Source organism: Eupeodes corollae, chromosome 1 (assembly GCF_945859685.1).
Source record: "Eupeodes corollae chromosome 1, idEupCoro1.1, whole genome shotgun sequence".
In the NCBI taxonomy this organism is placed as follows: domain Eukaryota; kingdom Metazoa; phylum Arthropoda; class Insecta; order Diptera; family Syrphidae; genus Eupeodes; species Eupeodes corollae.
In genome coordinates, this window is record NC_079147.1 from 172,767,581 (window position 1) to 172,795,375 (window position 27,795).

The window sequence follows — 27,795 nt, forward strand, 5'->3', positions numbered from 1 at the left end:
AGAGACAATTAAAGAACATTTTTAAGTGGTGTTCAAAAACTCATCTTTATGTTAAGTGTATGAGATGTGACATCCCCCCCCTCCTGAAAGTCTGGATCCGCCCTTGGCAGCACCTCCTTTCATTTTAATTCACTATCAATAATTTGAGGTTTATGGCATTTTATGAACTGTCGATACAGAAAATGGTTTACGTGGGTCGCTCTCGTTGGTTTTGAATAATTAAGCAAATTTAACTGTGCCGACGACGACTCTTTGACGCGACAGCTAATGTTTTTTCTATTTCTTTATTGACAAAAACAGAATTATCGTTAAAAAGGTATTGTTTATATCCAAAGCGCTAATGATAATTCCTCTGTTTCAAGATTTCAATTTGGCAATCAAATTGGTAGTTTTACGATCATGTTGATCTAAAATCAAAACAAATAGGTGCATCAAATTTTGCTAATAGCTTACATTCCTATGGAAACGCAAACGACTCAGGCCATTCGCATGCAAATTACGATCAACCGGTGCGTGGCAATCACATGGGATGTAAAACATCAAATTCTAACCAAATAAAGAAAATTGAAATGACAAATTTGCTTAAAGCTACCTTAAGTGCTTTTAATACGCGTATTTGGATATGAAGATTATTTTAGATAGTGCTATGTTTGCTTAATTTGTATTTGATTAAATTTGATGGCCATGATGATCGATTGTAAGAGTAGGATTTAGTAAATTGAGGCACAATCAGCAACTTACGTCTGTTGTAATTGAGTGTGTAAATCGGTTTCTCGTCGTTTGAAGGTTACTTCTGCAGTTGATTCAAATTATTATGATTAATTCACGAACATATTTTACCATCAATTTTAATGTTCCTAAGTTTATTGATCACCTAAGATGATTACGTTGTTTAGGTTCCCAATTAATTCAACTCAATTGTATAATTTGTAAAATCACCTTTAACTTATGGTGTTAATTTTAATGGGTGATGCTATTGTTTGGTTTTTGTACAGTTTATTAATTTATTTTGTTAAAATTTTATATTATGTTTTTGCATGTGAAAAATAGATTAATACAAATATCAAATTAAAAAACAATTTTTTTAGGTTAAGGTATACAAAAATAATAGGAATTGGGTGATAATCCTAACTCCTAATGTTTCCATTTTCTTTTTTAAACTTTAAAGGGTCGTCATTGCAATAAATTCAATTCTTTCTCTAGTTCTTAATTCGCATTCTAAAAAGACAATTCTTATAAAATTATTTTTAAGAATGGCAATATGCCGTCTGCCTTAAAACATATACAATTTAAAATAAAACAATGAGAAAGTATGATTTTACGAATAAGTTTTAATTTAATGCGTGTTTTTTTAAATATTAATATCAAGGATATTAAACAGCCTTTGGCACAAACTTTCTAACTTTCTAATCTAAGAAAAAAATCACAAAAATATAAAATAGTACAAAAAGGCTTTTACTTTAGCTAACACAAAAATAATATACATGTTTAGTTTTTTAACGTTCTCCTTTTTTAATAAATAAGCATAGTTGACATATTTCATGTTGGTGATACACATTAAAAAAAGTATTTACACTTATACTTATGTTTTAAGGTCTAACCAAAAACTCAAATCTATTTCTTTGGTACACACTTTTTGAATGTCTCCAATGTCTCACGGAAACGGAGTACGAAAATAAATTTGTGCATAAGACTTTATGAATTCAACGATATCACAATAAGTCCTTTTCACAACAGGCTCAAAATTTTCGAATTTAATATTTTCGTTTAAAATATTTAAGACTAAATACAATAAAGTTCTGCAAATCTTTGCAATAAAAATGTAATTTTGTATCTCTTCTTATTTAACAGCACTTTTTCCCAGAAAATAAATTGATATAGATTTTTAAATTTATGATAGCAGCCGAAGCTTAAGTCGAAAAGATGGTGTTCATTTAGAAGTCAAATCATTAATATTTTTTTTTTATTTTGTTGAAATCAGATTTTCAATTAAAGAATTTACAACTGTTCTCCAAAATAAAACAATTATAATGTTAAACATATTTAGCCCCAAATTTATCAATCAACCATAAAATGGGATTTCTGTTTCAAATTCCATTGCCAATACTTCATACTAGTTTATTTTTGTTCCTATTTTTTTGGACTAGAAAGTGTTTATATATTTCCCTAAATTAAATTCTACGTGTGTTTAAAAAAAACGTATCTTATTTGTCTTATTGATTGTGTTCTTCTTTTTGTTATATAACAAATTGGGGCGGAAGCAAAAAATAATAAAGAACAAAATAAAAGATGTAAGATCAATTTGGTTTTGCAAATACTGTACTGTGTGGCTGTACGCCCGTTAACGATAGATTGTTTTGGGCATATCATACTATTTTAATTTAACATTTACGAACAAATTGCTCTTTAATCATTTAAAAACACAATTACTGTTCAATTAGTGTCACTAACCAATTGAAATCATTTTTTTTTATTTTTAAAACTATGCGTGTATATTCTAAGTGCTAATTGGTGGAAGAGTGCTTCTGACGTCAGGAAATTCTTAAGTGTTTGATAGACTTAGCAAGTGATTTTATGAAAATTTATTGCAAACATTTTGGAAATGAATAAGGAAAAAATATAGAAATATTTAGGTAATATGTAGTTCTATTTTGATTTGAATGGAATATTTAATAAAATTGAGTAAGGTGGTAGTGAATTAATTAGAATGTAAAAATTCAACTAAGCTGGAATTTAATATCAAAGAATACACGAATAAGAAATGCAGCATTAATTCGCAAATTTTATTCACATTAAAAACTACAACATTATCCACAAAGTGACACTGTAAATAAATGTAGGTAGTGATTAAACCTACATTGGACGTAATTTTATTTTACAGGATGTCTGAAATTGTTTTACATTTAAAATTAAGTTTTATTCTTTAGAGGCATTCTTATAGTCTAACATTAGAAATCTAGTTTGTTTATACAAGACAGACAAATTGCATTGACTTAAAAATTTTAGTCGAGTAGTTAATTTGTAATCATTACCTTTAGACAAGGTCTTTATAAAAAAGAGTTTGTTTTTTGACAGATTTAAATTGATTGAATTAATAACAGCAAGTGAAGATTTCAGTTTTATTGTGTTATTTGTTTACCTTACAAAGCAGCAATCGAAAAAGTATAATTTATGTAGATAGTTTAATTCACATATATATAAACTTATAATATTCTTTCAATATCTTTTTTGGAATTTCGAGTCGGATAATCTCATCATCTATGTACTCGTATGTATAAAGTTGGTATAATAGAAGATAAACCAAAGATAAAATGGTTCACTATACATTATTGAAAACATAAAACATTCATATAAATAGGTACTTAACAAATATTAAGCGAAATTTAAATGTCTAGTCCGTATCTTTAAAATGAAATCATATTTCCGAACAAAAGTAAAAGAAAAAAATGGAAATACCAAAGTTTAACGTTTAATTATTACTGACGTGTGATGATGTCTGATGAGGATGAGTTATGACCCATCCCTTTGTTTTTTTTCCCTTACAAACTAAAAGTAGGTAGGTATGTGGAACTTCAAACTAATTAGGCAATTTGTCGCAATTATTTGGCAGGGTGTTGCTGAATATAAGATAAAGGTTAAGTCAATTTTGTTGGTTCTGTTCTTTTTACACATTATCATCATTCTTATCACGTTCAATGAGATTTTTATGTTGCAAATGTTAGGAATATTAAAGAATGTTTTTAAATTTTGTAAATTTGCTTAAAAGATTAGATAAGTTATTTTTGCGAATTTTTGTATTAAAGAAACATTTTTAAAGTATGAATGACACATTTGTGTTCAGAAGAGAAAACAAATATGGCTGGTAAAAGTTAATGTGTTAATACTTGTTTTATAGAATTATTGGGTTTTGAGTGCAACATGTTTAAGAATTGTATAAATTGGTATCACATTCAACGTTTTTTAATATTTTTAATTAAGTATATATTAAATATGAAACATAATTTGCCCCTACCAACTTTTTTCCTTAGCGCTCTTTTCATCTATTTCAAAGCCTTTTTATTTTGTGATTATTCAAAATAATCGTTTTCATTGCATAATTAGTAAATAAAGGGATGGTTGAGAGTTGTAAGTCACTAGGCCCTAGTTCCTATTTGTAAAACTCCAAATTTGTACTCGTATTGTAAAGAAGCAATTTTATCGTATATATACAGTTTACTTTTATAATTGTATTATATAAAATAAAATTAAATCTTGTTCACCTTACTTTACTATTGGAATGTTTAAACACCAAAAATATATTTGAACTTTCTAGAAAACCCACAGATAACCACATTATTTTGAGGTTCAAAAGTCTCGGGATAGACTTTTTTGGAATACCTCCTTAAAACATATTGTTTTATTTCATAGCATAAAATTTCACAATAATAACAAGCTTACGAGTTAGTGAAAGTTTAAAAAAATTAAGATATAAAATAATGTAAATTTTCTTAAAACATTATAAAAATAATTCAGTACAAAATTAAAAAAATAGTAAAGTAAATATTGAATGAAATTGAAGTTTTGATTTTTTTGAAGGAAGAAGGAAAAGAGAAGATTTGTAATTAGGTTAAATGATTTGAGAATAACATTAATTCTTTCTTAACTTTGTTTGTGTCATTTTGTTATTTCAAGATTGCTCGGCAGTATACATTCTAGATGTGTCGATTAAAGGTATTAATGTTGAAAAATTAGAAAAAAAAAATCTTCAATAGACAATGGTTTCAGCACAATTCTACATTTGACCTATTAAAAAATCTTAAACCAAATCAAATAGTTTTTTGCACAATTATTTTTGTTTATCGGTAAAACTGTTTTATCTTTTTATAAGCTTATCGAATAACAATGTTATGTTTTTTAAACTTTTAATTATTTTTTTAATTTTAAACAAAATATTTTTTCTTACATACCAAACATAAATCATTACTGTAAACAAAATGTCCTATGAAATTGAGGGTCATCACAAGGTAATTAGCATTGAACTCATATCAAAAAGTTTGTTGTTATTGGTTTTGTTATTTTCAAATATGATTTCATTGCAAACTCAAGGTTTTAATAAATTGTGATTATAAGAAGAGAAAAATGCATTTAATTTTATTTTATGAAACAATACCATTTAGTGTAGCCAAAAGCATTTAAATATAGTGAGGTTTGGAGAAAGAAAGTGGTTGTAATCTGATGAAATATTTCGTGTAAAATAATTTTTGTTTTATACTTAATACATTTTATGTATCTGGTTACAATTACTAAAAAAGTCAATTAACCTCAACACCCAACACCGGTATCTATCTAAAGCAATTTTTTGTTATTTTGTAAGAGTTTAGTTTTAATTTTTATCGTATTTTTTTTAATAAAAAAATTATGATTGATTTACTGTTTCCTCATTTCAGATCAGCGTTGAACACAAACACACAATGTCTCCCGTTACTGATAATCATAATTGTTCGATAAAACTACCATTCAATTTTAAAGTCCTTTCCAAATCCAGCGGGTGCTGCCAAAGTAATACCAGAGTTAATTTCTTTGAAAGGCAACTTGGTCTTTTTAAAATTCAATTACACACATACACAATAATAAGTAACTTGAACGATATTGCCAAGGATAAAGCAAAAGATAAAATAGAAATATCCGCCCGAAAAACGGATGCGCTCTAAAGATCCCTTCCACTTTCCTACCACAACCAATAAATATTTCGATTTGCAAATCAGAAAATGCAAATTTCAAATGACAATCGGAGACTATCTCTCAAAAGAGAAAAACAAAATCCAACTACGAACCAGCGAAAACAACAACAGTATATTAAGAATAACGTGTATGGAAGTAAACTAATTGGAGTGGTTTATTTCGACTTCGAGAATATAGCGATCGATTTGACTTGGTGAACACTTTGACTCAGACTGGCAGATGGAACCAATGGACGGTTTGGTTTTGCTACGACCGTTGCCGTTGGATTGAGTGTATATATCTTACGATGTATCCCCCAAATAGTTTAATGCTAAGAAGACATATACATACCTACATTCTAGAACTAGAAGTAGGAGCATATCTTCTAGAGTTTATAGACGGAGCTCTAGCTAGCTAAAACCGAGAGGTGGTCTTATGAGAGGTTATGTGGGTAATGGTGTTGAATGGATGTTGAAGATACATATGTGCTTTTTTGTTGTTGTTGCTCTCGTTGAATTTTTTATATCTCGTGTGTAGACAAACAAATTATTGACTGTTTGCATATTTATTTTTGAGGGTGAGATGTGTTTTAATGTAGCTACCTATCTAAACAGTAAAGTCCCTAATTGTAGATCTTTTTTGTTATTTAATCCAGATAAGAAAACAAAAGAGATTACTTAAAATTTTAGGAACTACATACATTTTATACTGTTTACTCATTTTTTGCTGAAAGGAAACTGGGATTTTTATTTTTAGTCTGCATACAAACATAAAATACAATACAAAATAGTCCCTCAGAACCTTGTTGCCACATAGACCTGACTTGCCAAGAATAAGAATTCTTTTCAAAATGAGGTAAGTTTTGTAATACTACATGTGGGTAGTTTCTGTATAGCGTATCAGTATCTATCTAATCTATGATTGATTGATTTGATTGATGTTAAATAAATTTACAAACAACCTCAGATATACTACCAACGATTTGGCAGGTAACTTATGACATGTTGCCACCGTATTCAGAAATAAGACTCACTAAGCACGGCCTGAAATAGGTCATCAAAATGAGACTCAAGTACAGTTTTTAATCAAGAATATACATTTCCCAAGATAATTATGCAGGGTTTTAAAGATGTACACATATCTACTGAATTTTAAATATTATTTAAAGTTCAGAAATGTTCGTTTACCGGAGCAGACCGTACCGATTAATGTACATTAACAGTACTTAAGTATAACAATCATCATATGTAGGTATTACTTCATTAGTAGGTCTCCCACACATCAGCAGCTTAAGCAAATTATCTTTCAAAACAAAGAAAATTTAAACAAAGAAAATTTTGATAAGACTCGTTGCAAAATTATAACCTTATATTAAGTGTTTTTATGCTTCAAATAAGCAAAACAGGCCTTCCACTTATTAAAATTGTTTTATTTGTGGAGAGGACTGAATACTATGTATATTTTCGGTAATAACTACATTAAATTTATTTCTCAATAGGTATTGAGCAAGTACGTGGTTAAGTTAGTCCAAGGGAGGTCTTGAAATATCAACAGTCTGAATATTCTGAGTAGGTGAAATATAAAGGGAGATCTTGAAATTCCTAGGCAGGTCTGAACGTTTTAGAGGAGGTCTGTAGATTTCAGGGAAGGTCTTAAATTAGAATATGAGGATTGGAGATCCTGATTCGATTAGTGGAAAACTTAATAGAAGCTCTCAAAATAAAAAAGCGATTTCAAATGAAAGCGAATTGAATAAGAATAGGTTTTGTTGAAATACTCTTCTTATTACTATAATAATATATTGAAATACTGGAAAAATGGATAATCAAAGGAAAAGATTCGAATTTCTATTATTTCTTTAAAATGATTTTCTGATTGAAAAAAAAAGATTTTTCGCGTAAAGATATTTCGTTCGATACATTAATTTTAAGGTATTTTAAATTCCTTGTCATGAGTCCTTGCTTATATTATCCATAATCTTAGGATTAGCTAAATAAATTTGTGGATTAGTTAAACTACATATGTACATGCATACTAAAAATTAATGTTTGAATAAATAAGTGATCTGATTTAACAGGCAAAAAACCCAAAAAATCTAAATTGTACAGATAGTTTGAAAAACATGAATAGTTTTGATTTACTTGGAAACACAATTTAAATGCGGGAGATCTCGCAAACGTATGCTTCTTTCTCACATTTGTGAAACAATTATCATGTTTTTATTTTGCTTTTTCAAATTTTAAATTAAAGATTTTAGAATGAAACATACACATATTTTGAGTATCATTTGAGCAGAGTTGCAAAGGCAGATGTGACGTCACTTTCTAGATTTAGTTTGACTTTAATTTACAAGCTATTTTGTGACCTATGTATTAAGAAAGATTAAATTCTAAAGTCAGTTAGTGACTTAAGAATTAAAAAAATATATCCATTCTTTACCACAGACCCTATGTACATATATTAAAGTAAGTCTTAGGATGTCGATAATTACTTTTGGATTTACCATCAAAATAAGTAAAAAACACAAATATACCAAGTTAAATATTTCAAATAAATTTATATTCTTACTCTTAAATGTGCCTACGTCTTCCTCAAGTCTATTGTAGAACATATTTTAAAACAAAGAATGTTTATAACAAGATATGTACATATATCAATTTAAAGGCCCAAAAATAATGTTTTTATGCCAACGAAAGTATATACAAATGTTATCAACGATTTAAGAAAAATATATCTACCTACAAAGTGCAACACAAAAAAATGCCACTTTAAAGAACCAAGAGCCAAAGCCCGAGTATCACAGATTAGAATAATTCTATTCTCAGGTTAAGAAAATTACCTTTTCATTCATATTGTATTCATATACAATTCTAACACTCTTGGCCAGAAAATAGAAATTACCCATTGGCTTATACTCATTACTTTAAACAAAATCGGTCAGGTTCCATAGGTTATACTGTATTATTTTCAGTTTCTTATCACAAATTCCATCTGCCATAAAAGACAACAAAAAGCTATTCGAGTGCTAATAAACTGCTCATCTGTATAATATTTTTTTTTCAGAATACCAGATCGATTAAAAAGTGCGTCGTCTTTGGGTACGTCTAGAACTGTAGCGCTGCTGCTTCTGCTACTGCCGCCACCTTACAGACGACCCCTTTCGCTTCATAACCTATCAACACATGTTTTACATTACGAGCACGATTTCATCATGTTGCAAATATTTAACAGAGAAAAAATTGTTGATATATCATTTTTGATCAACTAACTCATAGATTGATTTTTAAATATGTATATCCAGAATCATTGCATTTCATAAAAGGTGAAATTATAAAAATGAAAGAACAGACTAAGGGTTAAAAAAAATGTAACTTAAATTCACTTAAAAAATACTTCAAACTTGTAATCAAAGCGGATAGGTTTTTGCACACAATAAAGACACTATACTCTACGATCAACAAGTAAAATGCTGCCACTCCAGCACTTATCAACTTCCTTTGGGCATCACCAGCACAGTCCATACCACCTCACGTATCCTCGGATCACTTCGAAGAGTTAGTTATTGCCAAAGATAACAAAATTCATTTGGGTATAGGTACTCCCTCACTTCATGAATAAAGTTGGCATTTGTCTTGTTCTGGATATGCGTGTGGGTTTCAAAGCTATATGCTTGGTGCTCACAATATCGTAAGGAATAAATAAGGTGTTACTCTGACGCTCATCTACACATTTCAGAAGTTTTGCGATTGGATTCAGAAGTTTATTGATTAAGCAAAAAATGTTTGTCAATTGTGAGAAATGAATGTGAGAATGTTTTCAAGATATTTCTTGTTTCAAGAATCAAAGTGATATTTCTTTTAATTCAACTCAACTTGGATTTAAAAATGTATGGGTATGAACATTATGCTTTTTGACAATTTTTTTTTTTAACGTTTCAAATTGAAAGGTATTAGAATGCTAGATGTTGTAACTAGAACTAAACTGTAGCCAATCCAGCTTTTATCAACTCCCAAAAAGCTAACCTATATACATTGCTGCTAGTATAACTAACTACAAGAAAGCTGTGCTCAATGTACATATATCACCTGCACGGAAGGCAAATGTAATTCACCATCACCAATTTTATAGGTTTAACATATCCGAAGCAATCAATTTTTAAACATCGAATTATTGTTAGTAGACAATTTTGATTTTTAAGTTCAGGTAAAATATACAAATCCACACTCCCCGCAGCGTGCCGCTCCGCCAAGAGCTTCCGCAGTCCGACGACGCTACGGGTTCCTTAGGAGTAACGAAACCAAATAAGTTAGGGACCCAGCGATTTAATACCCATCAATCACAATATTTCTACCCCCATATGCCGAAAACATTTTCCTACATTATATACTCATAGGGGTATTAAAGACAAAACACCACAAATTCATTGGTTGTCATTTATTTATGAAAAATATCGAGCCTTTTAATTTGCCTCATACTTATATACCTACAATCTTGACGTAATAAATTAAATAAATGTGTGCTTATACTCAAAGCTATTTTCTTTTTTATAATTACCCTCTGATCTTATTGTCGCGCAACCTTTTTATCACCCCAATCGGCATGATCGAGTTTCACTTTCGATTATTTAATTGTCACCTCATCAATTGCTGTTAAACGATCAAAACACATATCAACCACATCGCAACAATCGCATCATCCATCAATCTATGCAGTTCTAGTATAATGAATGGGGGCATGGGGTGGACAAAAATCACTTTTTAATTAATAACGGATGCCCTCCCCTGATCGATTCTCGATGTTAACTCTGGCTGTAAGTGTGACGATTGAAATAATGATAGAATGCTGCCAGTAGATAGTATATGGTAACTGATGGTGATAAAGTTGCATATTTTGCTGTTGCAATAAAGATTTCTGAGTGCGTGTGAGATAGTGAGTTGAACGCGTACGGATGTGAAATAATATCTGCGGGATTCATCTCATTCTACTTGATTAATTAATTGCACCATACCGCAGCCGTCTGTATCACCACAAAAATGAAAGACACTCACCGCGAACCGCATCATGTGCATAGCACTACTATAATCAGCCAACCAAGCAACCATATGTATCGCAATGTTACAATTAATCGACTTCCTTGATATATCGCGTCATCGCTCTAACTAATCTAGCCTCAGCAAATCAAACCCGATTTGAACCGAACACACTTTCGATTTCGTGTGAGGGTTGTTGTGGTCTTAACGGACGAACAAATGCTAGTGCAACTGCACAACCACAGCAATTAAGTTATTACCGCCACTCGATCAAAATTGAGGTGAATTGAGAACAGAGATCTGCTATCCTTCATTAGAATGATCAAACATTTAAGATCAATACTTTTTTGTATATAAAAGCGAATGATCGCGATCGCATCAAATTTCCAAAAGGGTAGCCGCACGTAACACAAAAACAACGCACTTAATTGCACACTAGAAATTAGAGCCAAGAGGTACAGTGGCGTACAGTAAATTAAATTCTGGAAATACATTTATTAAAAAGTTGATCCTCAAATAAAAGATAATCAAAAAAAATCTTGTAAGTCAAAAAGATTTATTTGATTTTGCTTTAAATATAGTCAAATTCTTAAAAAAGTCAGCATATTGAATTGTCTATGTTGCACATAATTTTTATTAAAATTGATATAAGTTTCAATACTTTCTACCAACCTTTCTATTTCACATACCCATGACTACCATTAACTATTTAAATAAAAAATATCTATAAAAAACAACTGAAGAAGTATTTGCCCCACATTACATACGCAAAACGCGTTACGTGAAATATGATGCGCATCTAACCCCAACATGTATATAGGAAGACTGACTTGGGACAGTTGCATACTTAAATTGCTGTTTTGATTGATGACAGTTCAACTGACCACAGAATTGTACGCAAGTCCTCATGTCAACTTGACATAGTTAGATAGTGGTAGATGCTGGTAACTCGATCTGTCGCATTATTGAAAGTTGCATAAGTTAAGACATTGAGTATTATGTAACATGCATATTTCGACACATAATTTTTGAATTTTTCAATCTGGCTTTTTTTCAAAACTGACTAAGTCGTATATTTTTACTTTAAGATCAAAAAATGTACGACCTAAGAAATATTTGTTGCTAAGCTTGATGCACTCATACTTTATTAATTAAGTTGGAGAGGTCGAGAATGTAGAATTTCCTGGTTCTCAAGCCTCCTGATGTTCATCTGGGTAACATAGTTGTTTGAGTTTGTTTTTGACAGCTGATTTACATTTATTTCTTCAATACATGTGCACTACATATGAAATGGACTATACACTATAATCGGAAGTGCGAGTTCACTCGGTTACATTAGGTTAGTAAGATCAGTACGATTATTTTTTTGTTCATTTTTATTTTACTTCTAATGATGATGTGCGAGAGACTATAAAAAGTTTTTAAAAGCTTTATGGAGTGCTTTTGTTGTATTTATATGTTAACTGATTTATAAGTATGTTTGGTCTTATTATTGAGTTCATATCAAGTGGGTGGAGTGTTTTTTTTCAATGTTAATTGTGTGTCTTGAATGATAATCCTAAAAGTATGCTTAAAGTTATATTCAGATAAATAGATACGATCTTTTATGCTATGGGAATAGTTTTGAGCTTTAGATTTGAAATGTATAAATATGACATATTTGCTACTGATGTTCTTTCAGTATGACTGAAAAGTATACATTTTCAAAAAGATTAAAAAGAAGGGTATAGTGTAGTAAATTTTATTTCAAGGTTAAATATTTCTTTTAGTCGATTTTTGTATATATTTTTAATGATACTATTTATCCTCACAACGCAATTAAAGTATCGAGATGTAGTAATATGGCATATGTATATAGTCTTCTTATAAAATGGAAAGTACTTCTTATTACCCGCCCTCTCACTTCAGCCGTTATTTTAAATAATACAAATTGGTAAGGGGCTTACAATTTCGCATTTCCTATCAAAACAATTTGTTTACAAACGCTTGAAGTTTATCCTGGAATATCTGATCAACTGTAGTCTTTTCGCAAGGAAAAATCACTATGGAAGGTATTGTTTTAAACGTTATTTCAACAAGCTAGTATGCTTTAATCTATCTAGTTTTATTTTGTTTTAAAATAAAAAAAATGTACCTACAAACATTTTTCTTAAAATGATTTACAAATTTACAATTCTATAAGTTTTCGACCTCGTCGAATGTCACAGCTCTTTATATTTTCGGTTTGGTAAAATAAAGTACCTACGTTATGTGTTTTTATATTATAATCGCTGTAAATTTGTCATTTTTGATAATTATTATGCTCGTATTGTTGAAAGGATTATTAATGCAAGAACGCATTGCATAGTAAGTTCGTTAGGATCACAAGATTCTGATATACATACATGCCGGTTGAAAGGGGCTACCTTAATATTCATAAAACTATCATTCATTGTAAAAAATGTTGTTTTAAATTGGAATTAACATATTTTAAAACTCGCTTAGACCAAAATCGAATGGGACTAAGGAAATACTCAAGAAATTCTATGGTGGTTGAAAGCCGTGTATATTGCAAAAAATGATTAATCATGGAACTAAGCAGAAGTTTACAACATCCTTTTTTTAAGATGAACCAAAGCCAGTAAAAGTTGTTGGTAGCGCTAGCCGGTGTCAACTCAGCTGTCATAATATTAGCTAATTTGCCATTTAAAATAATGGATCGTTCATCAAAACAAGCGGTATAAATTTTCAAATAGTTAGGTCAATATGATTGTTCTTACCGATCTTAGAGCATAGTTCACGCAGAAACAGGAGCAAAATTGAATTTATAATCATAACAAGTAATCTCGTAAGCCGAAACTGAACCTAATTAATGCAGCAAAATAGTAGATTAAGTCGAATACTACCAAAAATTAGTATCACAGGAGATACCGGGAGCCAATAGAAACACTTACGTTTATTGTGTAATGTAAACAGATGTAGATCAATTTATAGAAACAATGATTTCAGAATTGAAATTCAACATTTGGGTATTTTTTTGAAAGAAAAGTTACAGGTAACTTTTGATTGATTTTTTTCCTCACGCATACAAAAATAAATTTCAAAGAAATAGATACGGTAAGGTACTTGGTCATTAACATATTATACGAACTTTTCACTCAAGTATATAATCATCCAACATGAATATTCTAAGTTGTTCAATTATTTTAACTTTTCATGAATTACACCCAAAAATTATTACATTGTTCTTACGTCTAATAAATGAAGTGTGAGCTGCGAGGTCAAAAGAACTTTTCAACTTAGAAAATGTTCAATTCTCTTCCGTATACATATAGTTTAAATTTAAGACACGCATTTTGACGATTCTTTTTTCCCATGCAAGAGATATCTTAGAGATTTTCATTCAATTCTGATTGCACACACGGAACCAAATAAAACAAAAAAAATCGTGTACACAGATCACATTAATTAGCTTACTTCTAACTCTTTCTTTCTCTCTTTTTCCGTTTTGGGTTTAGGCTATAAAACTCTAACATAGAACCCTATCAATGACGTTATCATCAATCATAACCTCCTTCACAGTACGTCTTCAACCAACTCTGAAAACGTGTCTCAATGGGCTTGTAGCTTACCTTACATACTCCACCAACGCATATCGCACGTCCACGATAGCTTGAACGATAGTACTCAGCTGGACGGAAACACGCAGTGCCATCTATGACACTGTTATTTAGTGTGGCAAAATATTTCATTCCAAGTGGCTTGCAGTTCAACTCACACTCAGCGTCATCTGTTGGAAGAGGAACAGAAAAACAATACGTTTGGTTATTTTTTAAAAGCAAGAACAAAGTGACCAAAAATCAACACTTAACACACCTTTGATATAAGGCTCCCACTCGTACTTTCTTCCTTGGAAGTCGACGTCGTCAAAAGCGGAGCATTGTTGCTGACGGAAATCGTCATTGGCCGAAGTACAGGCCTAAGTACAGAGTCAAAAAGATAAAACAATTTAATTAGAAAAAGAAATCAAAACAAAAATAATGAAATACACATACTTGTTCATTACAAAGATGATAACGGCGATAGATACCCATGCATTCGTTGCTAATGTACCGTTTGCCTGTAATCTGACGCCTGAAATTATGAGAAAATAACGTTAATTAAAGATCAAAAATTTAAAATACGATTATAAAGTGTTTACATGATGACATAACTGCAACGGTATTTTTAGTGAATTTGCGTCGCATTTAAATGATTTGCATTGGGCGCCATATTCGCTCATAGCCGTTATTTGACTGTTAATTACTTTTTGTCGTCGCATCTTATTTGACACAATTCGTCATGCAATTTTAGGTATAGGTGCAACAGATCAGGCGGAGGGAACGAATAACTCATTACTGGGGCAGGCCATGCACAGGCAATCGTGTCGTCGCATTGAAATTAACAAATTAGGCATGGAATTTATGATTTTAGGAACTGGCGGACAAAGAATGAACGAAGAAACGAACGGACATAGAGATGTTTCAAGTACTTGACAGCCATACTGATGTCAGCTTTATAGCCATTAACAAAAAGGTGTTGAGAACGTTTAAAAGTTAAATGACCAAATGGATCTATCTTTAGTATGCCATTTCGGTTTGACCGATTGTATGAGGTAATGCATTCGATAAGACGTTAACGTTTGACATTGCAAACAATTTATTTATATAGGAAGTTCAAATAAAAATACATTTTCCAAATGATTTTAGTGATAAATACCGATATAAACAAAGCGAAAGGACATATCTTCAATGTACTTATAATATGATGATGGTTGAAGTTTGCTTTTGTGCTTTGCGTTTCCATTTGTTGAATTTCTACCGATACGCAAAGAACCCATGACATTTACACCTAGGATCTATTAATCAAAGCCATTAACAACTATTTTGACAAGTTGTCTTGTTAATGCTGGGATCAACGTTTTGTACCGAATTTCAAGTAGACAAACTTTAGACAACCCATTAATAACCTAGCTCGAAAAACAAACCCAAAGACTAACTAAAAGTACAGACTGTATGTGACCGACAATATTGCGAAACTTACTTTTTCGCACATCAACAATAAAATTGGGTCGAGGTCAATGTTAAGCTTTTTAATGTTCAGCTTAATAATTTCTGAAACTAAACAAATAATTGCGGTTGTTATCAAACATGTGTTTTTAAAATTGTAGAATACAAAAGGGTGATCCAGACTTCATAGTCATGTCCCGTGGCATGATGGTTAAATCGTAGGACTGTCATGTCAGAGGTCTTGGGTTCAATACCTACATACGCCATCTAAAGTTTTTTTAACGGGTACTGCCTCTTGCGAGGAATTGTTAAATCCCTCAAGAGTAATTCTTCTCATCAAAATTGCTTTCTCTAATAAGCCGTTTGGATACGGCTTACAACTGTAGGTCCCCTCTATTCCTGACAACAGTACTCGCATACAGGGATGGTTGAGAGTTATAAGTCACCAAGCCTTAGTTTTCAACGGATTGTTACGCCTCCTTATTTATTAATATTTTGTTGATTTTGAATTCTATTGTTTTGCCTTTACTCCTAGATTGGAATAAATCAAAAATTATGTGTAGTTTCAAAAACTAACCAACGCTGTGATTAAAAATTACAATAGAGTTTTTGTGCGGACTTCTGTCATATCATCTTAAAAGTTTATTTTTTCTCAAAGCCGGGTGTAAGCCTCATAAATTCCATGCACTATTGGAAATAAGGCTAAGCATTATTAACAAACACTACGACTTTTATAATGCAATTTCAATGTGTGTCGAATAACACCTGTTAGTAGCTTCAGATACTTAAGTGGAGAGGAGGAAAGTGGAGAGGTACGCTCGACAGAGTGTGCCATATGGGCGGCCTTTATCGATCAATTTTTATTGCGATTCCACCATTAACACGTAGGAAAGCGTTAACATACAATAATAGAATCCAAGTCAAACTTACTTTGAAATACATTTTCTCTGTTGCCACATGACGCCACCGCCACAGGTTCGTGAACATGTACTCCACGGGCTCCAGGTGCCCCAACGAGGATATGATTTGGGTTTCGGTTTTGGTTTTGGTTTTGAGGTTGTTGTCTTGGATTGGGTCGTTGGGCTTTCTTCCCATTTCGTCTTCATTGATGTTGTTGTATTTGTTGATTGTGGATTGCTTGTTGTTTTAGACGTAATCGATTCTATTGCTGTTGTAGATGGTTGCTCTATTATTGATGATGGTTTTTGTGTTGTATTAGTTGTGGGTATTTTTATTGTAGTTGTAGTTGGAAATGGAATGGTTGTTTTTTCTGTGGGATTAATATGGAGTTCATTCATCGATCTCAACGTAGTGGTGGAAATAGTTGTTGTTTCATTCTCCGGATAAACATCATTTATTCCTGGATCGTCAGTTTTAATATTATTTTTGTCGACATTGCTGTTTACCTTCTGCCATAATGGTTTCGTTGGGTCTTTGATCTTCCAACGATCATCAAGTAGTGATGTTCTCCTTGAGGTTTGTGGTCTTAGTAGGCCTCGTTGTCTTAACCATTCTTGATGTTTCTAAAAAGAAAACACTAGATAAATAGAATTAAACGTAAAAAGTATACAATCCAAAAATATTTTTCGATTCCATAAACCTTGTTTTCAGTTTAGCAATGTTAGAAAGCAATGGGATTCTTTTTTAGTGGCAACAAAAAATAATTTTAGAGTAAAATTCGACACAATTGATTGAATTTCTATATTGTTAATACCTGGGTTATCAAAAGGCAGTGTAACTTAATCACATAAACGTATCTTTTTGCGAACAATAATACAAAAGTTTATCTGGTTTCAACTTGAAAAACCTCGAAATGTTAAAAATCATGATACTAAAGTATTTCTAACACAAATATATCACTTTCTTGAAAAAATACGAAAGTTAGAAAATGGTGGAGATTCATTTATGGGATCCTTATTTTTTATTAGATTTTTATGAGATTTTAAGTCTGAAAATAACACAATACAGCTTGCAAAATTTAGAATAGCAACCATTTTTAGGGGATAATATTTGTCTGTGAAACAAGATGTCGAATTGAGTTGCGCTTTTTAAACGTTTATTGGCGAGAGAACGTAACTCAGGCGAAAAGATGAATTCATTTTTTAGTTTTTGAGAAAATTGAAAATAACCACAACTACTATTTTAATTTAATTATTTTTTTTTACTTGCGTGGTCTTATTTTGATAGTAATATTGGTAGGTGCGAGTCTTACTGCCCCCCTGCTTGGGATCGCTATTTGATTTGATTAACATATTTTTTTTATTAATTTTCTCAAGAACTAGAAAACATAAAATCATTTAGTTTCCAGTTTATGATCAAAAAAATAATTGAAGATAATCCTGAAGAATTGAAAAAAATACATTTTAAACCTTTTTTTAACTTTTATTGAACAAATTTTGAGTTTGAAACAATTTTATTCAAAAACTTTGCATAGTTTTGACTTGATTTAAAAACAAACTAATAGACAAATGTGTTGGCTTTAAAAAAAATTATAAAAACTTATTGCAAGTATTACTTTAATTTTTTAATTATTTTTTTTTTATTTAACGTACATATTTTCTTAAACTGCCCGTACCACCTTAATGGGAGCAGATAGACCACCCGCTCCTATAGTAAACAAAAATGCTTGTTTTTAACTGTTCTACACAAATCCGTCATTAAACCTTTTGCCTGCTTTATCCTGACAGTTCACAATAATTTATTTAATCAAATAGCTTTCCCAAATTCATAAAATGTATATGTTTTCAACAATGCAGGTATAAATATACTCATGTGCCGTGTTATATAATGGTGGTGGGATAGTGCTTCCTCAAATGATGTAAATCAAGCGGAAAAACACCTTTTCCCTTTGATATTTTAACATTAAAACTTTTCTGCCACTACCACTCAGATTCGGAATTAAAAAAAAAACAAGATGCACTTACAAGGCCGCTACACAAAAGTTCGCTTGCCAGTTAATTATTACATCGTACATTGTGTCGATTTTTTCCAAAACTCTAGCCTCATCCCATTTTTAAATCTATGAAAATCATATAGCATTGGTTCGACTTCAATGATCATTTGGAATAAGGTCGACACTTAAAAGGCCGGTTTACAATCTTATAGGTGCAGTTTCACATGAGAGCATAGCATAGTCCCTCTTTATTTTTTAGTTCATTAGTTTTTGATTGGAAGTCTGACCCAAATTTCCTGATTTGCACTTATTACATCACTATGGTGATATATAAACTAGGCCATCGATCAAACACACCCTACAGTAGTTGGCCATAATGATGTGGAAAACTTATAGAAGAAAACAATTAACAATACAATTATAACGCTCTTTGAATTAAAAAAAAAATTGTTTTTTGAAATTAAAATTGGGGTTTATCAAAAGAAGAGAAAAAATATTTGGCTTTTAATTAACAACTTAATTGGGTTACCAAGATAATCTAGATAGCGTGGATGATTGAAGCTGCATCGGGTATACTATCATAAATTAGGTACTCAACAGAGTAATTGCTCAAGTTCTGTCTATCTTATACAAAGCACCCTTTGAATAAACTATGAGTATCTAAAGATTTGTCTTTGTAAAACTTGGATTTTCACGCAACCCTATATTATTTATATTTGTTGTTACTTTATGTTACTTGGTTTCTTATTCAGCCACTACTTTGTCATTCAAACAACTTGAACAAATTTGAACAGCAAGTTTCAACATCATGCAGTTATCTGAAGATACTTTTTTTTGGATAGGATAAGTGTGTACTTCTATTCTTTTAAGGGAGAAATAGTGTTTAGTGATAAGCAAATCACTATCTCTCTTTTTATTTGTAAGGCAAATAAATATGCTTCCTTCTTTGTTGACATCGTTACCAGCAGATTACAAAATATTATCAAATGAAAACTGTTTGGTATTACTATTGTTTAAACATCAAGCCAACGCTGGTATCAGCTATAACAAGAAAGATTTAAACATGCGAGGGTTATTAAAAATTCAATAATAGAAAGTTGATCACTTCAGGTGATAAAAGTTGAACTGAAACTATGAAACAGCGTATAAAATCCATATGACATGGCAACCCTAAATGTGTTTTTTTTTTATTTTATTATGCACTTTTTGTTTATTTTGTTATGTTTTAAATAAATAAGTTCTAATAAGCTTGTCCTATATTTAAGGCAGTTTATATCATTTAGAAAATAAATAAAAGATGTTTAAAGCTCACCTTTATTCTCTCGATAGTTGACAATTCAGCTAGTGTTCCCAACGTGTACAGTGCGAAAATGATCAGAAGCGTTCTAACAAAAAAAAATAGAAAAATAAAGAAAGTTAAAACCTTTGCTAATAATAGATAAAAAACTATAAAAGTTAATAATAAATACAAACTTCAAGTCTAGGACTTAAAGTGACACTGAAAAATTTAATAGCTAAACAGGTACATTGTATTAAGCGTATATGAATGTACATAAGTGATTTGGTATAAATACAAATTGTAGGTTCTTCTAAACCAACTTCAAACTAATTGGTCATGTAAAGTTTTATGTACAAGTTTCTTCATCTCTGCAAAAAAGTTTATAGCTCTTCTGATCGGCCTTTAACTTTATTTTCTCAATGTTCACAAAGACCATTAAGTATTCTAAACTTTATCTTGTCTCTGTTGAATAACAATTTAGTCAATCAAAGTCAAAACGACAAAAAAAACATAATAATCCATAGAAGGAATTTCATCTAGGGTTGCCTACTTACATATATCCTGGTCTTATTTCAAGCTTGTCTGGCTTACAGAGGTCTGCGGAGTAAATATACTCTCATATGTGATTTAATTGATATATGTGTCAAATGAAATGTAATTAAACTCTAGCAACATTACGCTATTAGATAAATGTGTTAATGTGTTTGCATTTAAAACAAAAATCGGCTAAATATCATGGGTGAACATTTTTCTACGCTTACCAAAGACTTAACACTTCAAATGCAGGCAACCCTGGGTTATGCCAGGTTTTGGTTTGACAACTATATATTGTTCGAGTAATGTTGACTGGAATCAACTGCTCCTAAATCGTAATATTGATGACATGTGTCTAAATTTGTATAGTATTATTTTTAACTGTTTTTATGAAACTACGCCATTACGGAAATCTCACTATAAATCTAAAACTCCACCATGGTTTGACACTCAATTAAAAAACATAAAAAATAAAAGAAATAAGGCATGGCTAAAATTTAGTAAATCTAGAGCAGAAGAAGACTTAAGGATTTACTCCGAACTTAAAAATATTTTCATTGACTACTCCAATATTCTATACTCTGACTATATTATAAAAATTGAAAATGAATTGAAACAGAGCCCAGAAAACTTCTGCGATTTCGTGAAAAGTAAAATAAAAACTGACGGTTACCCAAACTCTATGTCTTTTAATAGCACAACAAGTCATGACTCCCAAATAATTTCAAATATGTTTGCTAATTTCTTCAAAGATGCTTTCGACGTGCCTCCTTCTTTTCAAATTCCCAATTCGTTCTTTCCAGCCCAAAATTATCCTCACCTTAACTCACTTGACTTGACAATATGTGAGGATTCAATTGTTCGTTGTGTCTCAGAACTTGATGACTGTTTTCACCTGGCCCTGATGGAGTACCATCACGTGTTTTAAAAAAATGTGTGTCTCATTTATCGTACCCTCTGTTTGTTTTGTTCAATGAATCTCTTCGAAGCTCAGTTTTCCCACTATTATGGAAAAGTGCATTTATAACTCCGATTCATAAAAAAGGGTCTAAGAATAAAATAACTAAACTATTTGAGTCCATTATCTGTAAGATGTTATCCTTTAATTGTAATTCAATTGTATGTGAAAATCAACATGGTTTCGTCCAGAATAAATCAACAATTACAAACCTACTTCACTTCACTTCTTTCTGCCTTGACTCCTTCGAAGATCGTAAGCAAGTAGATTGCCTATTCACACATTTCAGCAAAGCCTTTGACAAATTGTGTCACAAGACTTTAGTTTATAAACTTAAGGCCTTAGGGTTTAACGACAAATTCTTGATGTGGATCTCGTCTTATCTCAAGAACAGAAGTTATAGCGTTATATTCAGAAATGAATTCTACGACCAATTTTACGTCAACTCTGGTGTTCCACAGGGTAGCCATTTAGGTCCTTTATTATTTATCTTATATATAAATGACATAACATCCGTTATAAAAAACTGCTCCGTTTTAATATACGCTGATGACATTAAAATTTTCAAATCTATTAGTTCAATTAATGACTGCTCACAGCTTCAAGAAGATCTTCATAGTTTTAGGGAATGGTGCAATACAAACCGACTTTTATTGAATATTGACAAATGTAAAACTATGTGTTTTACACGCAAAAAAACAATTATAGATTATAACTATTTATTAGATTCTTCCTCCCTTTGTAAGCTTTCCGTTTTCTCTTATTTAGGTGTTATTCTTGAATCTTGACAGCAAATTAACGTTCTGTGACCATTTATAGTTAAAAAAGCTAACAAAATTCTAGGTTTTATTAAACGTTTTTCTCGTGACTTTCGTGACCCCTACGTGTTAAAACTTCTTTATGTATCATTTGTCAGGCCGATACTTGAATACGGCTGTATTATATGGGCACCATACTATTCAGTCCATATTGACAGACTTGAAAGTATCCAAAAAAGATTTATGCGTTTTTGTCTTCGTTTTCTTCCGTTTTCCCAAATATTTACACCACCTCCTTATTATCAGAGACTTTTGCTAATAAAGCTCCCTACACTTTCACAACATAGACAATATCTCCAATTTTGTTTTATTTTAAAATTAATTAATGGTTCTATTATATCCGCAACAGCTCTGAATCGTCTAAATTTTAGCTATAGTCAAACTAGCATAAGAAGACAGATACCTTTATGTCCGGTCTTTATCAGAACTAACTATGGTATAAATAGCCCTTTAAATCAATTGATTTCAGTCTTCAATAAATTTTATAATTTAATTTCATCTGTTAATGACAATGTTAAAAGTAAACAATTTAAAGAAAGCTTTTTTAATATGGTATAGTATTTAATTATTTCTATGTTAATTAAAATTTTAAATTAAAAATTATGTAAATAGCTATAAGTTTATATTAACGTTAGATAATTAACGGATTAAATAAATAAATAAATAAGCTAGAGATAAATTACCTTTCATTTGACACCAAAATCAATTCAATAACAGGTGACAGTATATTTACTCCGCAGACCCATATCTGTAAGCCAGACAACCTTACAATAGGGCCAGGATACAAGTAGGCAACCCTAGTTTTTGCAACCTTATTTTATTTTCTTTTATTACAAAACTCGAATTTTATGAATGCACTCTTATTTTGCAATACTTTTCACCTTAGGGCCAAGTTATAGCTAGGCAACCTAAGCTCAAATTGTTTTCCCAGCTTATATGTTTGACACAAAACAAAAAAATCTTATTCAAATAATTTTAAATTGAATTAAAATTTTACCATTTTCAATCCCCACAACTGTCCCAAGAAAGTTATACAAAGATTATATGATTAATTTACCTATTGGTAAATTGTTACCTATGCGTTGTTTAAAATAAGTAAGTCATTTACTATATATTCATGGTCACCATCGTCAATTATTTAAAATAAAAAAATCCAATATCATCAATTGTTGTTCGTAATTCTAACATAGATTCTATTAAGTTGCTAAGTTCATATAAATTCTTAAACCATTACGAGTATATCAATTTGGCCAACGCAGTAAAATTCCAATTGAGTTTTTAAATTCAACAAGTTAACTTAAAAAAAATGCTCCATTAACCATCGCATATTCAACATGAATTACGAACATAAGGAGTCAGTTACTGGTGTATGTATGTACGCTGTATTTTGAATGAGAACCAAACCAACAAACAATGAAGTGTACTCTAGATGCTCTGGCACTTTTACAATCTAACAGCTAACACACGTTCGCTCCTCGCTACCACAAGAATTGATGATTCTCTCAACCAGATAGGACCGAAAAATCACATAATTCAATTAGACTCTGGCAAACCTATAAATTAATTTTGCAACAGGGAAACGCTTGCCATAGAAAAAAGAGCAATGATATTTGATTCCACAACATGGTATTGTCTACCCCTCCACTACAGTTCTGGTCGGTTATCAATGTCATCAGTGACCCTTTTTTCCGAGGACCCTGAGCCTGAAAAGTTTCTTTCGTGGCACTCGCTGTCGCTTGTGGCATAACTGAAAGCAGATGCGATAGCAAAGTGAATAAAAATGCAAATGTAAGACACACAAAAAATAAAATTAGAAAACCAAATGTTTGTAATCCAACATATAACTCGAGGAACAACAACAAGTCTACGGCTCAAATAAAGGTTATTGAATTTCCATTTTGGTTTATAATCTTCAAAGCCACAAATCACAATAAAGAAGCTAAACCATAGTTGGAAAAGGGTGCGGCTTCAGAGCAACACTGCTCCCAAAGGAGGAATTAAACTCTCTCGCTGAAGCTGATTTACTCGTATGCATGTATGTATAATATACCTTTGTAATGACAAAAGGCAAGTGCACATACCAGCCTCGAGAGTGCTAAAAGACCTTATCTTGTCACACTAACTGTGCTATACGTCAACTGAGAAGAGACCATGACCAAAATACCTGGTTCGTTTAATTTTTTTTTAATTTTATTGTTAACGTGGTCTGGGTCTCCTATATGGAAGTCACATTGCGTAATTGAGTTATGATAGTTGATGGAGTTCTTTGGTGTTTACGCTTGACAGAGATGATTTGCCTGCGGTTTAAAATATTGAAGCTGTATCAGTATGCCTCAGCCCATCCACACTTCGTTTGCTTTGAAAAAAAAATATTGATTACAATCCTTCTGAGTTGCAAAGTTTGTGACATATTAGATTGAGGCAATTAATAAAAAGTGAAATCCAAATGAGAACTAGTTGCTACCGTATTGAGCACAAAATCAATAAAACGTGGTTAAACATTTACGGCTAGACAGATTGTAATGGGATAAGTAGGCAAATAAGAAGGAAGTTTTTTGTATCAATGTCTTGCTTAGATGGGCAGGAAATTGAGAGTTTTATTAAAACAAATAATCTTGGAGTATTTAAAACTGGGGTGATGGATGTAATAATGTAGTACGGAGAAAGATCGATACATGAAAAACTCCTGAGAACGCACACTAATATTTGACTGTTTATTTTACAAAAATAACCTACATTACCAAAGTTTAAGGGACATAAAATGTTATTGTCATGAGTCATTCTGAACGTTTTTCTTTTTAATATGTCTCAATGGTACTACTTATATTTGCAAGATTTATAAATATATGCAATATTTTGACGAGAAATAAAGAAAAATTATGAGGCGTAACAGTCCGTTGAGAACCAGGGCCTAGTGACTTACAACTCTCAACCATTTCTGTGTGCGAGCAATTGCAAGGATGGAGGGGACCTACAGTTTTAAGCCGAATCCGAACTTTTTCATGACAAGAATTCCTCTTGGAGAATTTTTCAATTCCTCGCAAGAGGCAGTATCCGTGAATAAAACTTTAGGTGGCACAGGCAGGGATTGAACCCAAGACCTCTCGCATGATAGTCCAACACATCAACTATCATGCCACCAGTACGTGAATAAGTTTTGTTATTAAAGTCCATATCAGAGTTAGAAAAAGTTCTTGCATCACTTCAGAAAACCTAAATATTTTGTGGCATTTTTGGGAAAATGGCATATATATGTACGTCATCGTTTCATGTGGCTGGCGAGGTGGTTGTTGCACATACCGGGAATTATATCTCGCTTTACCGATACATGATAGCAATGGGGTTTAAAAGCTATAAATCCATTCCATTTCCTATTCATTCTCATCTTGAGTCTTGGAACGAATATAAAAAAAATAAAATACTATGGTCTGCGAAATAATCAATCAGATAACAGTTCCGAAATTTAGTTTATAATTCAAAGAAATTCTTAAAAAAAACGCACTTACTATCTATAAAACGATGTAAAGATTTATTTCACTATGAGATCAGTAGTGGACCTATATGACCTTTGAAAGAAGGTACGTAAGTACAATTCGACAAATGAAGGAAAATGAGGATACATTTTTTTGGATAGGTATAGACAGGACGAATGCTTTTTTCCATGAAGGGTAAAATAGATGAAAAAGCTAACGCATATCGCATATTTGAACAAATTCATAAAATTTACTCAAAGTGAAATACTTTATCAACATCACACTCATTTATCTATGAATACTCCTTTCAGAATTTCAAAACAATTGTTTTATAGCCTTTTAGCACACTTTCATTGACAATAATTAACATCACAAATTTTAACGTCTGCCCAGACTCCAAAAAAGCTCTGTATCATTATGATAAATTGCAAATTAATTTTAGTATTTTTTTGCTCTGACTAATTTAAACCAAAAAAATTTATAAATATAACTACTCAACGAATGGTATGTCTATAAAAATATATGGATTGCAATAATGTAAAAAGCAATAAAAAATAAGAGATCAACGCCCCTAAAAGAATTGAAAAAAACCGAAAGTGATCTCGACTACAAACACTCATCATAAGAACAACATCAATAGGAGATCCCAATTAGTCATAAAGTGCACAACTAAGTTATACAAACATGATCATATGTACACTAAGATCCGAAGTTATTTGTAACGGGAATTAGGTTCATTAACGAATATCAAGCATTTGAATTAGTTCAAAACTAAGTTTGAATGTTAAAAACAGAAACTTAAAATCAAGAAAACCCAAATATCATAATTCAAATTGGGAACCGCAAAACATTCTAAACATATGTAAATTATGTATGTGCATACATACGTATTGTTTATATTATATCCCACAAATTTAGTTCCTCATCATTATTTTGATGCATTAACTTTAATTAGGGGTGAGTACGATAACTCAGGCGACAAATTTTAATGACGGATTTGTATAGAACAGTTGAAAACAAGCATTTTTTACTCTCTGGTCTATCTCCCCCCGTATGTACGTTTTGGTAATACGTACATATTAAAAAAATATGAACGTATTACCAATATTATTAAATAATATTGGTAATACTTACAACGAAGTTTTATACATTTTCTTAAAGCCATAACTTTATTCTATTAGTTTGTTTTTAAATCAAGTCAAAACTATGCATAGTTTTGAAAAAAAAAAATGTTTTAAACTCAAAAATTTGTGCACAAAAAAGTTTAAAATAGGTTTAAAGTGTAATTTTCCAAAAGTTTAAGATTATCTACTATTGTTTTTTTTTTAGAATTTATTGCTCTTATTTGTCTTTGATCAAAAACTGATAACTAGATGGTAACTGATAGAGATGGTCATTTAGTTCTTGAGAAAATTGAAAGTATTTACGTAGTCTTATTTTGCTAGTTATAGTCGAATATGGATGAAGATATACCCAGGGTAAACTAATTTTTCTTAAATCTTGCTCATTTAAATGCAAAAGAAACTTTGCATGCACTACATCTTGCATCCACCGATCCTTCCACCCCCCACCTTGCACGCACAATTTTCAATTTTCTCAAGAACTGAAAGACATAAATTCATCTCGTTTTTAGTTTTTGATTAAAAACAAATAAGAGCAATAAGTTCTAAAATGGTAGATAACTTTGAAGTATTCAAAAATTACACTTTATACCTTTTTTAACTTTTTTTACTCAAATTTTGAGTTTAAAATAATTTTTTCAAAACCTGCACATAATTTTGACTTGATTTAAAAATTGGCTAATAGAACAGAATGTTGGCTTTAAAAAACTGTATTATACATAATTGTAAGTATTACCGTTATGTTTTAACTATTTTTTTTCATTTTAAATATTTTTTTTTAATTGCCCCTACTGTCTAAACGGGGGGAGATAGCCCCCCCTCCCCTCCTATAGTTATAATATCGCCTGAGTTATCGTACTCTTGTCTTTAATTAAATAATATGGTTACATTTAACTATTTTTTCCTTTATTTAAAATTTATATTTCGTCCGTATTCACGTTAAAATAGAATTTTTTAAGTTG

General features: G+C 31.1%; 2 protein-coding genes across 8 annotated transcripts in view; both read right to left on the reverse strand.

The window, feature by feature from the left end:
• Positions 1 to 27,795, reverse strand: part of LOC129953996 (lysosomal alpha-mannosidase-like) — a 424,309-nt gene that overhangs the window by 58,986 nt on the left and 337,528 nt on the right. The gene's annotated exons all lie outside the window — the stretch shown is intronic.
• LOC129953997 (thrombospondin type-1 domain-containing protein 4) overlaps positions 1 to 27,795 on the reverse strand; it is a 53,996-nt gene that overhangs the window by 15,602 nt on the left and 10,599 nt on the right. For 3 of the 7 annotated variants that reach the window (XM_056067581.1, XM_056067582.1, XM_056067580.1), the window contains 5 exons: positions 19,963 to 20,035; positions 16,688 to 17,280; positions 14,765 to 14,843; positions 14,586 to 14,688; positions 14,342 to 14,499 (listed from right to left, as the gene is read on the reverse strand). In XM_056067581.1, the coding sequence (XP_055923556.1) occupies positions 14,342 to 14,499; positions 14,586 to 14,688; positions 14,765 to 14,843; positions 16,688 to 17,280; positions 19,963 to 20,035 (1,006 nt within the window). Of the gene's footprint in view, positions 1 to 5,410; positions 5,954 to 10,748; positions 10,818 to 14,341; positions 14,500 to 14,585; positions 14,689 to 14,764; positions 14,844 to 16,687; positions 17,281 to 19,962; positions 20,036 to 27,795 lie in introns of those variants that run through there. The other 4 variants (XM_056067586.1, XM_056067584.1, XM_056067583.1 and 1 more) reach the window with 4 other exon arrangements.